This window comes from Protobothrops mucrosquamatus, unplaced genomic scaffold, assembly GCF_001527695.2.
Source record: "Protobothrops mucrosquamatus isolate PMUCROS unplaced genomic scaffold, P.Mucros_1.0 scaffold_57, whole genome shotgun sequence".
Classification (NCBI taxonomy): domain Eukaryota; kingdom Metazoa; phylum Chordata; class Lepidosauria; order Squamata; family Viperidae; genus Protobothrops; species Protobothrops mucrosquamatus.
The window spans coordinates 87,670-105,194 of NW_015386133.1; the positions used below are offsets into that span (position 1 = coordinate 87,670).

The following is a 17,525-nucleotide window of genomic DNA, read 5'->3' on the forward strand; positions in this document are numbered from 1 at the left end:
ACTGGAAGTTTTTAAGAAGAGACTGGACAGCCATTTGTCCGAAATGGTATAGGGTTTCTTGCCTGAGCAGGGGGTTGGACTAGATGACCTTCAAGGTCCCTTCCAACTTTACTATTATTATTATTATTATTATTATTATTATTATTATTATTATTATTATTATTATTATTATTATTATTATTATTATTATTATTATTATAGGTTTTCAAGTGTTGTAAATGTTAGTTCATTTCAACCGCAGTAGAAGTGCTACAATAGAATGGTATGCTTTATGAAATGGCAGGTTTTTCTAGGTGAACAGGAAGTCCATGTATGCTTAAGCAAACTGGTGACGATGGGATGTTTAGTGTACATAATTTGCTATTCTGACCAAGAGAGGGAGGGATGGAGGGACAGAAAGAGAGAAGGAGATCTTTGCCAGTTTGCTGCTTTGTAGAAGTCATCTATCCACTTCAGCAAATTGGCTAATAGTTTACACTTCTATTTTGTCTGAGGAGAAAGAGGTGGTTGTATTTTAATTCTTATATTTAACTGCAGGCTAATAATTTTTATGCAGGTTTTTTTCACGATTTAGCTTGCTACAAAACCCTTTTTGTGACTATTGTAAAATAATATTTTAGGAATGTGCATGAAATGGCTGGTTTCAGGTAGCCTATATCTGAACTGAAACATTACGTTTTAAGTCTTAACATTTATGAAAGAGATTGTTTTGGTTCAGGGTTGGATGATCCATAGAAAAAAATCAAGGACATTAATAGTTGAGGAAAGATAGGAAATTGGACAAGGAGGGAGTGTAGTGGGATATAGACTGGGACACGGGTGTCAAACTTGATCGCGTCATGTGATGTATAGTGATGTATCGTGACTGTTTTGCCTTTGCGGAGCCGGGGTGGGTGTGGCCTGCACGTGATGCATCCGGTCTGCTGGCTGTCAGTTTGACACCCCTGGGCTAGGACATCAGCAATGGTGATAGAGAGAGGGAGGAGGAGAAGTGCTGGGAAGATCAGGTGGTCTGGTAGGGTATGATGGCCCCATCGGCCTCAGCAGAAGGGGGGAGAGGGAAGGAAAAAGGTTGGAAAGATGAGAGCTAGGAAGCTGGTGGGATACGCTTTACTTGCCTCATCTGGATTCTGTTTGTTTGGAACCCAGAATAACCAAAATATTCTAGAATTTGGTTCTGGTAAGTTATGTCGGATCAGAAATAGTTCAGAATGTGATGGTTTTCTTCCACGGTAATGATTTTATTCACATTCTACAGGATAGATATTTTCAGAAGAAGCTGAGGTAGCTTGAGTTTAGAGTATTCCTTGCTGATTCTGGTTTTATATATTATTATACATCTCCAATTTTTGTACGAACAACTTAATACCTATCATTTCTAAAATATTACTACAAAAGTCACCACACCACAAGACAAACGGTTATTTATTCCAATTGAGTATAAAAACGTAAAGATGTATCTGAGAATACAAGGATTAATCTCTGACCTCGATAGGTATGCTTGTACGTATACCAAATTTTCCTCCTAAACAATTTCTAGAAAAGCGATTGCAGGTAATTCATTATCAGTAATAGTTGATTTTTGTTTAAGGGGAGCTGAGCTAACTGGAACATGCAAATATTTATTTTTGTATTAGATTAGTTCTGATTTGCTGCAGAAGAATTTCATGTTCTAAAAATGTATGTTGCTTCTAGGTAAAATTGCACCAGCACGAAGAGCTTCAGAATGTAAGGAAGCACATTCACTCATGTTTCAGTAACCTAGGCTGTTTCCTGTTGCCGCACCCTGGTCTTAAAGTTGCAACTAACCCAAGTTTTGATGGGAGACTAAATGGTAGGAGATTTTCTGTTTTATATAGCTAACTAGGAGGTGTTACTGACTCAAATGTTCTTTAAATGATTGCATTAAAAGCAATCTATATGGCATATAGATGAATATTGATGGGATAATTTAGATAGTTGTTGGAGGAGTATCAGCAGCATATTAGTTTTGTTTTAATTCTTTGATTAAGAACTGTACACAGTTTTCAGAAGAAATGCTATACCACATGGAGGAGTGAAATATCTCTTGTCAAACCTCTAAAGCAGCCATATCGTTTGCAAGACTTACAATAGCCACTTTGGAAGTTGCTCCTAGGCTGCCTCTGCAAACTGCTTTGCTTTATTGGGAAGAAAGTGAAACAAAGTGGTTATGCATTTACAAGCAGGAGTAATAGATGTGCCAATACTGCAAGTTTGGTTCCTCTAATAATGAAAAGATAAATCCTTTGTTTGGCTTGTACATATTGCAAAGTTCTTTCAGTTGGCTTTGAACAGCTCTATTAAGAATACAGTTATATAATAAAAATGCATATGATACAAATTAATACGACAGTTTTGATATTGATTGGTTAATGTTTCTGAATGAATACTGAAATTGATGTTGCTTACCAAGTTATAGAGCAGACATCCTATCAAATTTCAATGTTATTTTAAAATAATTATAACTTAGCTGAGATTGGATAAGTAATCACGATTTCCTGCTGTGAAAATGAATTGTGGTTCCAAATTGTCTCTTCTCCCCTTCAACCTGTTTGAACAATTCACTACACTGTCTACTGCGAAATAAGTTGGAATCTGAAGCCTGTTTAGATTCAGTATGTTTAAACAAAAAGAAGCAAAAGTTTCCCATATCTTTTTTATTAATTTCCTCGTTAGGAATTGGTACTCTCGTCGGGCTTCTCTTATCCTTCTGGGAATTTGCTTGAGCACTACAATTTCTTTTTCTTTATATTTTAACGGTTGATCTCTTACTATTCTCAAAATCTCATCTCGCATAGATCTTTTAAGAAATCTAACTTTTTTTATGGCACCAAAAGATAGTTGTGAGAGGCTAAAGAATATGAAAGCCAGTTTTCCATTTCATCTGAATTAGGCTTTGGATTTGAGACAGTGACTAAACTAGAAGTGTATAAACACTGTCTGCAGTCACAAAATGGCCTCTTAATAAAATAAAACTTCAGTAAAGTGATGACCATCTTTCCTTATTGCATAATTTTTAGATTTGCATTTTTATAATAATTTTATGAATTAATACAATCTCAACTTACATACATTTTAAACAAAATTTATACAAACACTCACACATTGCTCTGTTCTCTTTTGTGTTGAGTCATGTGATACAAAGTACAAAAATGGAGTAAGAAATACTAAGCCAGATAAATTAGAATTGTGAGATAAAATATCTAAATCTAGATTATAATACTATTCATGATATCTTTCCATACCTTCCTACCTTAGCTTTCACCATGATTTTATACCCCTTTATATCTTTCTTTTGTTCTTTAAACTTTACATCTTTCTTTTTGAATATCTCATCTTATCATCTCATCAAAATCTCATGATTCCAATCCTTCTCTCAGTTTTCCTCCTCTTATCGATGCATTCAATGTTCTTTCATAGAATTGGATCCTGATTTAGTTTCTATAATACAACGATCTGTATTTAATATTTTCATCCTGGATGTTCAGTTAGTAGTCAGTCCTAATTTATTCATTTGCCATTCATCCTTGAACCTTTCTCTTTTCATTTTATCACATACATTTCTGAAGGGTATTATTCCTACTGCATTTAACTTCAATGTTTTTCCTGACATGCCCAACATTCACTTCCATAAAACAAGGTAGACAGAAGTATGTTCTTATACATAATCATTAAATTCATTAAATTTTTTATAATTTTTGCTTTTTTGGCTAATATTTATTGCCTTTTTTGCCAATATTTACATATCTTACATATCATTTTCTATATATTTTCTCATTATTGATAAGCATCCTATGAAGATATGCAGATATATCTACTTAATGAACTTTATGCATAACTTGCATTCACTCATTCCATTATTTCTCTCAAACACAGCCACCTTAGTTTGTGATCTATTTATTTTCAGATTCATATGCTTCATTTACTCCATTTGCTGCAGATTATTTGGGTTATCAGCAAACAACATGGCATCTTTTGCAGACCAAAGTGCATTCATTGTCTTATTCTCTGTAAAAGACTTCTAGCCACTACAAACATTGCATAAACATTTATCCATAGATGTGTTAAAAAATCCAGGTGATTTCGTACATCCTTATTTCATGCTACCTAGGTTCATTAGCTAGTTAAGCACTCAGTGCATTCTCAGGCATGTTTCCACCACATTCCACTACTCACATTTAGGAACCAACATCCAACGCTATAAAAATACAAAGCGTTTTGTAGTACAAGACTATTTGCTTTATTGTACAACCTTTCTAAATCAACAAATAAATAAAATACCTGGAGTGCACTTCCCAATTTCTGTTCGGCTTACTTTTTTACACGTGATTTGTACTTTCTTTTTCTTCAGGCATTCTACTTTTTGTCTTACTTTCTGAATATAAAAGATACTACATACCGTAAATATTTATGGGTAAGCCAAGAAGTTTAGGTGTTAAAATACATCCCAAAAATTGGATTCGGCTTATCCATGAATGAGCTTAGCTGCGAATATGTATAGTACCACTTTTTAAAGTACCCATGTATCTCATATATATACTTTTGTATAAGCCAGGGGTAGTCAACCTTGGCTCTTTTATGACTCGTGGACTTCAACTCCCAGAATTCCTGAGCCAGCTAAGCTGGCTCAGGAATTCTGGGAGTTGAAGTCCACGAGTCATAAAAGAGCCAAGGTTGACTACCCCTGGTATAAGCCATCCATGGATAAGCCAGTTTGGTTATTTTCTTGTAGACATTTCATTATCCAAACTAGGTAACATCAGTGCTAGTAAGGAGCTTACTCTACAAGAAAACAGCCAAGCTCAAAGAGCACCAAGAACCCCTCATTTCAATCTTGAACCACAAATATTCTCCTTTACTGAACATGAACATTATGAGGCTCAGCTTAACTGTGGGTGGCACATTTTTCTTGGTATTTTGGTTAAAAATTCAAGAATTGGCTTATCCACAGATCGGCTTATCTTGAGTTTATAGATTATATACAGAGTGTCTTCTGATGATATTTTTTTAAAATGAAGAGTACATTGTATGTTAATTCTTTATGCAGAGTTAATGTTTCATAAATTAGCAATCCACATTTGACTAAGATTTCATGCTTTGGGGATGTTTTTTAACAAAGTTAGGATAGTTCCATTAATATTACTTCTTGATGATTTTGAAAAGAAAAGATTTTGCATTAATTGAATAAAATTTCTTACACCATATTTATTAATTCCACCAGATATTGATGAAGAGTTTAAGAAAGAATTGCGGGGTCTGATTCCTTTGCTGCTTGCTCCTGAAAATCTGGTAGAAAAAGAAATTAGTGGCTCAAAAGTGACTTGTAGAGATCTTGTGCAATATTTTAAGGTACAATCATTATTCCATGCTTTAAATAAATTTATTTTCTTGTAAATTTTTAATCATGAAAGGATTAGATATGCTGTAGTATTCCATTATTCACATACTATGGTTAATATATTCAAAGTCAAGCCTTTTTGACTGCACTGTATATTTACAAATGTACACTCTACTAGAGCAAAGAATCAAAGAAATGGGTCAACAAAAAACAATAGACAACTATCCATATACACTGCATTGAGAAAATAGTCAAACCCCCTTTACTTTTGTCAATTTTGTTATGCTACAGCCTGATTCTACAGTTGTTGAAATTCATTTTTCTCATTAATCTACACTCAGTACCCCATAATGACAAAGTGAAAACAGAATTGTAGAAATGTCTGTAAATTTATTAAAAAGAAAAAAAGTGAAATATCACATTGGCATAAGTATTCAGCTCCTTTGCAACAACACTTGAAATGTAGCTCAGATGCCTCCCATGTCTCTTAATTATTGTTGACATGTTTCTATACCTTGATTGGAGTTGACCTATGGTAAATTAATTGGGACATGATTTGGAAAGGCGCACACCTCTCTGTAGCAGATCTCACAGCTGACAATGCATACTGTAGCAGAGCAAAACCCATCAGGTCAAAGGAACTGCATGCAAAACTCAGAGATAGGATTATTGCAAGACACAGATCTGGAGAAGGCTATAATATAACAAGATTCTCTGGTCTGATGAAACCAAGATCGAATGGTCTGGCCTCAATTCTAAATGTTATGTCTGGAGGAAATCAGGCACAGCTCATCACCATCCCAGGATCATCCCAACAGTGAAGTGTGGTGGTGGCAGCATTATGCTGTGGGGTGTTTTTCAGTAGCAGGAATTGGGAGACTGGTCAGAGTTGAGGGAAAGCTGAATGGAGCAAAATACAGGGATATCCTCAATGAAAACCTGTTCCACAGTGCTTAGAACCTCAGACTGGGCCGAAGGTTCACTTTCCAACATGACAATGATCCTAAGCACATAACCAAGACAACACAGGAGTGGCTTAGGGACAATTCTGTGAATGTCCTAGAGTGGCCCAGCCACAGACTTGTCCTGAACTCTGTTGAACATCTCTAAAGGGACCTCACAATGGCTGTCAATCAACGGTCGCCATCCAACCTTATTAAACTTGAGAGGCTTTGCAAAGAAGAATGGCAGAAAAACCCCCAATCCAGGTGTGCAAAGCTTGTCGTGTCATATCCAAAAACACTCAAGGCTATAATTGCTGCCAAAGGTGCTTCAACAAAGTACTGAGTGAAGGATCTGAACACGTATGCCAATGTGATATTTCAGTTTTTTCTTTTTAATAAATTTACAGACATTTCTAAAATTCTGTTTTCACTTTATCATTATTAGTGTAAATTAATGAGAAAAAAATGAATTTCAACAACTGTAGAATCAGGCTGCAGCATAACAAAATTGAGAAAAGTGAAGGGGATCTGAATGCTTTCTGAATGCACTGTATACTGTTCTAGAATAATCTATAATGTACTTCAAATATTATCAAAACTGTCTTTGTTGCAGCATTTATCCCAAGGTTAGGCAATAATAACAATTATCAATCAATTTTTATTACAGTCACAGACCAACATTACTAATAACAATTATATGCAGTCATCCAAAAGAGGCAAATTTGGGGTGTTAACTGCCTTGAGTTTGTATATGAGAAACGTTACTATTTAATAGAAACTAAGTACAGTAACATTATGAGAAGCAATTTTAATAAATCATAATTTTCTTGTATTCCTGCTATATTGTATATGTTCAGTTTATGTTGACCATTATTAACAACACATTAATTTCTTGATTTGTTTAAAATAGCATTGGTGGACTACTTCATCCAGTCACTTTCATTTAATTACATTTGAATTTAAATGTAAATTTAAATTTAATAGATTTAATTTTTGTTTGTAAAAATATTGTTTTAAAGTCAAAATTAGATTGTAAAATACTTATTTTATTTTCAGGCTTATATTAAAATCTATCAAGGAGAGGAATTACCTCATCCTAAATCAATGCTGCAGGTAAAGTTTTATATATAACTATTTATGGAAGCATGTAATGTGAAACAATTTGTTCATGGCACATCAAGGCAAGCTAGAGACATCTGAAATCTTATTCAAGAACAGGGGATCAGTAGGCTTCAATCTGATATTTCAGACTTGACTGTAGAATTTATTATGTCTTTCACGTGGCACTAATCCACATTTGATTACAGTTTTTACTCTAAGCTTCAAATTGAGGATCATTTAGTTGTATATCATTGAATTCTAGCTGCTTCTGGCATACTTGCAAATTTAAAGGAATGGCTGGATTTTTCACTAATTAATCTAGGCTCTTGACAGAAATCTTTTCCAGTCTGCATTCATGCATTTTTAACTGAGATGCAAAATATTGAAGAAAGAGTAAATAGATGCAAATATTGAGCTTTGACTACCAGGACAAACATTGAAAATGTAATTTACAAGATGGTTTTCTTTGTGAAATACCATCAAGTACATTGAGATTAGAGATAGACAAAAGATAGATAAGGATCTTTACTTTGATAGCTAGTAGTAGATCATTAAGGATCTCTGGTCACCAAATTCTATAATATCAACATATCTCTCATTAACAGCAATGCAAATAACTCTTAGGTGCAAATGGCTTCATGAATAATTTTGAATCTGTCGCTAGTCTTCAGTAGTTTAGTAAAAAGGAATGGAGATCTTGCAAGCTTGAAGTCTATCTTTCTCTTCCTTTCAAGCAGTCTTCCTGTAAGGACCCACCTCAGCTAAGCCACCCAAGAAAGCAGAACTCTTGAAACAGGCATTGTCTCAAAAGGAACTTTTATTAGGGGCTAGTGGCAGCAGGGAATCAAGGCGAGGTCTGAGAAAAAAACCTGCAAGAAGCAGTATATTAAAAGCAACATTCAATACTCCTCCCCCCCAGTGTCCCAGTGTTCAGTTGAATCCCAGCCAATCCACAGGTGGCATAGTGTTTTGGTAACTGGTCTTTTCGGCAGGCTCCTCAAGGTCTTTCTCACTTTTGATTTCTTATGGCTTCAAGGGCAAACCGATGTTCCATCCCCTGGGGGAAGGGCATCATAGCAGACAGTGCAAAGCAATTCCAAAGCTCCCCCCTCCCAACAGAATGGCAGGTCACAAAGAAAGGCTACAGAAGTAGAAAATAGGCATAGGGTTAAAATACATTTCTTTGGGGACCTGACATTTCCCCAGTTGTGGGGGTAGGAGTTGTAGTTTAATATATCTAGAACCAAAGTTTGATAAAAGCTCCTTTTTAATTGAAAAAAATATTGGCATTCTAACTTACAAAAGTACTTATAAACTTATTAAGTGATTATTTATAAATCTGAGATTGCAAAGTGGCTACGAGAATTCACAGTGTAAAACTATAGGACATAAAATGTTTAAATATGTTTGCATTTTGAAAGGATGTATGAAAACTATTACAGAAACTCATCCAAACTGTCAAAAGTGGGGTTTTTTTGTTAATATTATTAGCATTATTACTACCTTTTGTATTATTATTACTATCACTACTTTTATTACTACTGCTATTATTACTATAGGCAACAGCAGAAGCCAACAACCTTGCTGCAGTAGCTGGTGCAAAAGATACTTACAACAAAGAAATGGAACAGGTAGAGTATTTGTATGAATTTATTTGAAGTTATAGGCTTAGCCTAATCTAGTCTTTCTCTGCCAGAGTTCTGTAAGAGATTGCTAGTTCAACAAGAGATTGTGATTAATTTTTTTTTTATTACTTCACTTATTGTGCAGTACTTGCCCTCTTGGGAAGAATTTTAACATGCTGTGACCCAGCTACTTGGCTGCTGCTTTACTGTTGTAAATGTTGTAAAGTGTTTTAGGTTAAAAGAGAATTATGTTGAGAAGTTTTCACATTTTTTTCCTATTTTTATGCAGGGATTCCCTGAAGCCTGAAAATTACTTCAAGGGTTCCTTCAGATTATAAAGGTTGAGAAAGGCTGGTCTAATCTAGGATATGGTAGAGAACTAGGACTGTTCTGGAAAATATTATGAAATCAGCACTATAAGCTGGATTATTAACTATTTTGTAAAGAACGCAGAGCAGTATAGTTTGGGTTCACAAATTGATTTAAGCCATAAAATAATGTGTTTTGTTTTGGCTTAAACGTTTTGTGTGTTACCAGTCATATTCTCATTGAGGTCACAAGTGTATCTTTGGCATTTTAGCGTCAGATCTTAATTTGTTTTGGTTTGTATAAAGAAGCAAGCATATTTAAAAAATATATATATTTGAATTTGTTATAACCACCCATTCTGGTATACTCAGGATGACTTACGGAATCCCAAAACAATAAAAACAGTTAAAAGCATACAACATAGACACCTAGACTCAAACAGCTATTATAATAACAGAATAAAACAGGGCCCCAAAAACACATTAAGCCCAGGCTTGAGACTTCAGGACTTTTTGGAAATCCAGGAGAGAAGGCACTGTCTGTATCTCTGGGGAGGGGAATGCTGTTCCAGAAGGTGGTGCCATGACAGAGAAGGAAGCTTCCTCTGTCCCATAAAATTAAATGGAAGGCATCTACAGTGTACTCTCTGTGCTAGAATGTATAGGCCAGGCTGAAATAATTGGAGATAAGTGGTCCCTCAGGTATCTAAATCTTATGACCAGAAAGAGCTTTAAAGATAACTGCAGCATTTTGAATGGCACCGGGAATCTAACTGGCAACCAGTGCAGCTGTTGGTCAGCTCCTGGGATGCCTTAAACCAGTAGGGGCCGGATCTAACAAACAAGTGCCCCAACTAACAGACAGGAGGATCATACCCATTTCCTCAGGGGTCCAAATTGAACTCAGATAACATTACAAGATTGCCTAGGAAACTCATTTACTTGCCCAGTTGGAGTCCAACTCTGAATTTGATTGACTTTATCTACCAGATAACATGACTGTTGTTCATTGTGGGCCTGCAGATGATCCTGCAGCTCAGCCCCTTCCCCATCATTCCAAACAGGGTCATTGGGTCACTATTAGCAGACCCAATAAGGGCAGAGAATAACATTTTGCCATCCTTATTACCACAGTGTAGGCCCAAATATGGGCTCTTGCTGATGTTCAAATTCAGTTTTTAAATCAAAAAAATTGTTATAACCAGACCAGGGCTGGAGTTAAAGAAAATGAAAAATGCCTCCTAACAGTGTTATTAGAGAAAAGTGCAACCCTATGTTTTATCTATAGTTAATGACTATAACTGTATCAACCCCTCAGATAACTTCCTCAGTTCATGCAGTTCTGATGGGTCTGGATTGGCTATTTTGGTGATCTATGAAATAAAATGTGCCTTTATTTTACAATGCGTCCAATTGATTTAGCCACCAACAGCTGTTTTTTAAAGTGCTCTCTGAATTTTCAAGCAATTATACTATAAGGGCAGTAAAGGAAAGCTTCTTATTATATTTCTATCTCCTTAAGAACTACATGATGGTTCACCTGGCTTTTCACCTGCAGTTTATCTGGACTATGAAAATGGCTGCAGATAGTCCTTGACTTACAAACATTCGTTTAGTGACTGTTCAAAGTTATAACAGCACTGGAAAAAGTGACTTATGTCTGTTTTTCACACTTACAACCGGTGCAGCATCCCCATGGTCACATGATTAAAATTCTGATGCTTGGCAACTGATTCATATTTATGACTGTTGCAGTGTCCTGGGATCATATGATCACCCTTTGTGACCTTCTGACAAGCAAAGTGAATGGGGAAGCCAGATTCACTTAACAACCATGTTACTAACTTTACAACTGCACTGATTTATTTAACAATTATGGCAAGAAAGGTTGCACAATGAGGCAAAACTCACTTAACAAATGTCTCACTTAGAAACAGAAATTTTGGCTTATTTGTGGTGGTATTTCGAAGAATGCCTGTACGTTGAGAGAACTGATTGGCCGGTGATTCTGTACATGATTAAGGATTTGACCTTGGATCTCCACAGTCTTAGTCCAACATATTAACTTTTAGTGGTACTTAATATTTTTAGCAGGACTGTAACTAGAACTGTTCTAGATTCTGTAAGCTAATAGGTCAATTCATGCCAACAGGTTTGTGGTGGAGATAAGCCTTACATAGCACCTGCAGACTTAGAACAAAAGCACCAAGATCTTAAAGGATTGGCAATCAAACATTTCCGTTCTGTGAAAAAGATGGGAGGTGAGGAGTTCTGTCGTCGTTACCAGGACCAGCTTGAAGAGGAGCTTGATGAAATCTATGCAAACTTTGTGAAGCACAATGATGGCAAAAACCTCTTCTATGCCGCTCGTACACCAGCGACTCTATTTGTTGTCATGTTTGCTATGTATATAATCTCAGGACTGACTGGATTCCTTGGCATGAACTCCATAGCAACCCTGTGTAACCTTGTGATGGTCATAACACTTGTCTCCCTTTGTACATGGGCATATGTTAAATACTCTGGGGAATGCAGAGAAATTGGAACACTCATTGACCAGATGGCGGAAGTACTATGGGAACAGGTTGGTATCCGTTTATCTATTCACTTAAAAAAACAGAGTTTAATTGTTAATAGGCAAGCATTGGTATAAAAGCCTATTCAATATGAATGTACGCCAAAGATAGAATGCAAACCAAGAGAAAAAAACCTTATAAAAATAACAGTTGAAATCAATTTAGAATATCATTATTGGTGCCTAATCATGTACCAAGACTAAGAAAACCTGAAGAAAAGAGATTCATGTATGTTAGTATAAAGAATGGAATTTCTGGAAGTGGACATTTGAAAGTCCATAATTGTGAATCCTTATCTAGTTATAGATCATGGTGTACAACACCCTCCCTATCTAGTTGGTAAGACTAGATATTGCAAGTCTAAGATTTGAGAAAGTCATCAAAACGCTGCCCAGCCAGTACCTAGGCCTGAGAAGTGAGTGAGGGCAGATCTATCACAAAACAGCTGAGAGAGAAGGAAGAATGGTTAGATGCAGTAGTTGGTTTTTGTCTTTATAAAAACTTCTTTTTGCATCTGCAGTAAAGGTAGAGCCCTTTCTTGAATTATCCATTGTTATGCTAATAGATGCATGTTTGTCTTTCTAGAGAAAGAAATTTATTGCTATGGCCAGCATGACGTCTGAAGTGAAATGGAAGGAAAATTAATGTAGCTATAGAAGGATCAGGCATCAGGGTAGAAACGAAAGATTCAATTCCAGTCCAATTCTAACTTCTTTACAAATTTTGAAATTATTGATTAACCTTTCTGCTTCTGTTCAAGAAATACTTATGTATTCATTATAGTCCATCCAAATAGTACCTATGTATTTGTGTCATGGGTAAAGAATATTCAGAAGAATACACGAAATCCATAAAGTCATGATAAATTGAGCAGAATTTTGATCTTATCTTCTATAGTGAAACCAAGGAATTGATTGTGGCATTGCAGAGACAGAATTATATTCCAGATCAGCCCTGGAATAGTTATTCCATTAGCTTTGCATTATTTTGAGAAATTTGTTAACCTGTTTAAGAACCAGCCTGCAGAATTGTTGTATTAAGTTTCAAAAAGGAAATTTATTCTTCTATAGTGTCAAACACACATATACACTAGGGCCTGGGCTATTAACTCTAAATCATCTTGTGTATTTTTTTTCTTTCTTTTTTGCTTCAGAGGAGTCCCAAGAAGGTGAGAAAAATCAATGGAGGCTGCTCACATGTATCTTTTCTGGTTTCTGCCAATTGCCTTTCTAATAACCTGCTTCATATTTTAGGTGTGTTCCAAACTCTTTGAAGTTGTTAGACGTCGAATGCTTCGCCATGCTCTTGCCTCAGCACAACGGCAGCGACTCTCATCCAACAATAACAGGAAGAAAAATTAGCCAGTATTTTTACCTTTTTCTTTATCTAAAGCATTCACAATTCGTAAGCAGGACTGTGCTGGGGCAATTTACATAAATGCTATAAGCATACCAGGCTGATGCTGCATTATAGGGTATGAAACTGCACCTGCTATTCTAGGAGCTATAAAGTTACATGGATTGTCAACTACCCAACGGAGGAAACCATTTATTGCTCTGTAAATTATTAACTGTAAGCTGGTAGCAAAACTCATTTTTTCTCTTGCTTTGGTACTTTTGCACTTTGGATACATTTCATACTCCATGATTTTAATTTGTTGTTGTTTTGCATCTGGGATGCTTTTAGTTAATTTATTTTTACACATTTCTTGTACTGCAGGTTATAAAACCTCTTGGGGAGAATTTGGTTGAGGATACCATGAGACAATCCGTTACAAACTCTATCAAAGCAGGCCTGACTGAACAGATGTCTCAGCATGCCAGATTAAAAACAAACTGAGAGCTCACCTCATCTCATCTGCCTGTCCATCCTAGACTTGCTTGCTGTACAACAAGAACTCAATAAACCAAAGTTTACATTTGACTATAAAGCAGTAGTTTAGTCTGCTTGGATTCCTAATTTACTGCCATCATATTGTGGGAAGATAATGGTGGGGGTACAAGAAAAGAAACTGAACTGTTTTAAAGAGTTTATCTTTGATTTGCTCCCACAATGTCATGGAAAGGGAAGATCTTAACCACGGTTCTTTGTACCAGGGTCTGATTTATGGCATTGTTTCCACTGTAAAAGGTTTTTCAGGGAAGTATCAAAACTATACAGAAATCTTTTAATAGAATGTATAATCACACAAAGTCCCATTAAACATTTTAATTTTCAGCATTTATAACATGAATCCAGTTGATATATCAGCAGTAGCAGTCAACTGAGAACTCATGTTTGAGCCACTTCATTTATCTGCTCTTGCATTAGCGCCTTCTCTACCAGTATTACCCAGATGCATGTTCTCCACAGCTGCTTCATTTAGAGATAACTATGACATTGTCCTGCTTTTTTCAGTTTAGAGACCTTGTCTTACAGGATATGCATATTATGAAAAAAGCTGTTTTTCTCTGCAGTTTTAGCCTACATGTATATACAATATGCCATTATTACTTAGGGGGGGGGAAATCCATCCAAAAATAACAAAATCCGTTTCCTACAGCTACAAAGCAATGAGTTCAGATTGTCTGTACAGTGTGTCTAGTTATTTTTTTAATCACAGGGCATGTATAAAATATAAATATATAAATACAATTTTGTATCAAAAGTTTTGTAGTTTATGGCAAAACCTGGTTCTGTGATAAGCTAAGTACAGTCCCTGTAAAGGAATGTTTGTGGCTCATGTAAATGTGTGGATGCATAAAAATAATTTAGTTTTTTTGATATATTTGTGATATTTACCTGCCTTGAACACTGCAATCTCATCCCATGGGAAATCAGTGGGAATGTTTGTTGTGATTGTCTTCAGTTACATTTTAAAGTTATTTCTTGTAATTTATTTTCTGGTACATTAAAATCAAATGTGTATATATGAAATTAAACTCATGATTTTATTTAAACACATTAATGTAATTCACTGCATTACCTACTGTTGTTTAGAATGTTAAGCAAACTTATAATTTTCTTGTAAGTTCTGGTCATTAAGACAAGAGTACATCCTAACAGCTACCAGCAAGAATTAAGTGAGGTTAGGTTGCTCCTTCATTTCTTCTGTGTTTTGTTTTGCTTTCCATTCACTCACTATAAGAAACTAATAGTCAAGGGCAGTGGTTCTCAACCTTTTCTTCACCACAGACCCCCTTTAAATACCTTTTGTGACCACGGACCATGGCTACAGACAACCAAGACTTAATTCAAGATTTAAATCATTTCTTCAAGCCTTTGTAGATCCCGTGATGACATCACAGCCACCCCCGGAGGTCTGCGGGGCAAGGTTGAGAACCACTGTCTGGGAGATTAGTAAGGGGAAGCTTTAGTTTTTATACATTAGATGCCCCCTTTGAAGACTGTTTCCTGCTTCCAAATCTCTGAAGTTTAAATTTGAGTATGTAATTTTCCTCATGTTTTAATTCAATCTAATTAGGTACTTTCTATCCAGCTTTAAACCATCAGATTCTAGGTGGTAGAACAAGTGATAACTACAGTACTACAAAAAGCCACAGTACCCATGTAGATAAAACTACAAATACAGATAAAATGACTGAAGACACTCATGCCTGGAAGGGGAGTCTCAGCAACTGGTCTTTTCTTTTTTGGTTTGAAACATTTCCCTGCTTATCTAAGTAGCTTCTTTAGTTTGATCCAACTTCCAGACAAGTCTACCTGGATGACTGAGAACCTTCAACATAATGGCACATGTGCACTCCATGTGGAAGCTAAAACATATGGATGGTTTCAGGAAATGGATATGTCTAGTGAAAAGGACCAGGAGTGACATGATAGCAGTGTTCCAATATTTGAGAGGCTGCTACAAAGAAGTCAACCTATCTCCCAAAGCATGTGAAAGCAGGACAAGAAGCAGTGAATGGAAACTAATCAAGGAAAGAACCAACCTAGCACTAAGGAGAAATTTCCTGATAAGAAGAATCAATCAGTGGAATGACTCGCCTTCAGAAGTTGTTTGTGCTCCATCATTGGAGGCTTTTAAGAAGAGACTGGACAGCCACTTGTCTGGAGTGGTGTAGGATCTCCTTGAACAGGAGGTTGGACTAGAAGAACTCCAAGGTCCCTTCCAACTCTGTTATTCTATACAAATACAGACCATCATATCCAACCACTTACACAGCAAGGCTTCTAGTTAGTATGCTTTCCCCAGCCTGGAAGTCACAACTGCTGAAACATGTGATAATCTGGTGGTCAAGTCTCCAAAATGGCATGCACACATCCATTTCTGATCAGGTTTTGATTACACATTAGTTGCACATGTTCCTCATACTTTTCAGTCCTTGTAATGGTTATTTATTGTGCCCTCCAAAAATATTATTTCCCCTTTCCCCCAAGTAAGAGTCTTGAAAAACCTCAGTTCAGTATAATGCAAAGTTCACATACTGTACCACAAACCAAGGGGGAAATGTAATAAACACTTTATTCCAATACAGGTAGCTGAATTCAGTTGGCAAAGTTGAATAAATGGATGTGCTGCCTTAAAAAGTTGCTAGGGAGCTAAATTAGGTATGTTTGTTTATTCCGTTTGCTATCAACATCGCTGAATATTATCTGGTGTCCTACCCAAAGGTAGGACACTTGTGCTTTGTCAGTGTGTTCTGTCCAAACTTTAGGGGTGGGAGTGGGAAATATTTTTAGATGACTCCTGATTTCATATAACTGCAGACCCAAATGGTTCATTGCTAGAGAACAAAAGATCACTTGTTGAGAGAAATGTGAGGAAGATTCCTGCTTGCTTCTAGAATAGGGGGCTGAATATAACCACTTTTGTTGCCACTAGCAAAAATAATTCCATTTTATTTTTCTATTGTAATATATGTTGCTTTTCTGTAAAAAGGGTAATAATGACTGTGGCCATGTAAGAGCGGCATGTATAGGTGCAATCCTCAGGACTCAAAATTGCCCACCATGTATTAAAAATTCAGAGTAGGGAGATCCATTATGCTATAAATGCATTTCCCTACTCAGGACTAACTTGAATAGTTCCATCAGAAATTTTGACAATTTGGCAGCTATTGGTTATGTGTCATCAAGCTATTTACTGATTCTACTGGTCATATAAAAATGTTTTTATTGTCTTTTGACTAGATAAAGCAATTTAAAGTTAAGGCTGTTTTGGGGTCAAATTGGATTGGAAATCCTTAGTCCTACATTGGTAGGAGTAACCAATAATCATTTTAAAATTACTACAAAATCAAAATTTTGCATTATAGTGTGCAAAAATAAGTATGCTGGTTAGAGTTCAAGAGTTACTAAGAGTATTTTTCAAAAAAGATAGCTTGAATTTAAAGTTTCTGGATGATCTGTATTATTATGATCATCTGTACTATTCAAATGCACATTGGTATGCTAAAATATTTAAAAGATAGAGAAGCTGACGACACTCAGCTGTACATATCCACCCCGGGCCACCCCAACGATGCCCTTGACGTGATGGCCCGATGCCTGGAGGCCGTGAGGGTCTGGATGGGGAGGAACAGACTCAGACTCAACCCGTCCAAGACCGAGTGGCTGTGGCTTCCAGCGCCTCGGCATAGTCAGCTGATTCCATCGCTGACTATAGGGGG

General features: G+C 36.1%; 1 protein-coding gene across 1 annotated transcript in view; it reads left to right on the forward strand.

Annotated features, from left to right (window-relative positions):
* Window positions 1-14,849, forward strand: part of ATL2 (atlastin GTPase 2) — a 41,949-nt gene extending 27,100 nt beyond the window's left edge. The window contains exons 6-13 of the mRNA XM_029283391.1: window positions 1,150-1,180; window positions 1,496-1,554; window positions 1,696-1,834; window positions 5,243-5,370; window positions 7,360-7,416; window positions 8,964-9,035; window positions 11,490-11,921; window positions 13,633-14,849. Of these exons, the coding sequence (XP_029139224.1) occupies window positions 1,150-1,180; window positions 1,496-1,554; window positions 1,696-1,834; window positions 5,243-5,370; window positions 7,360-7,416; window positions 8,964-9,035; window positions 11,490-11,921; window positions 13,633-13,752 (1,038 nt within the window). The 3' untranslated portion in view covers window positions 13,753-14,849. The remainder of the gene's footprint in view (window positions 1-1,149; window positions 1,181-1,495; window positions 1,555-1,695; window positions 1,835-5,242; window positions 5,371-7,359; window positions 7,417-8,963; window positions 9,036-11,489; window positions 11,922-13,632) is intronic.
* Window positions 14,850-17,525: the final 2,676 nt, after the last annotated feature.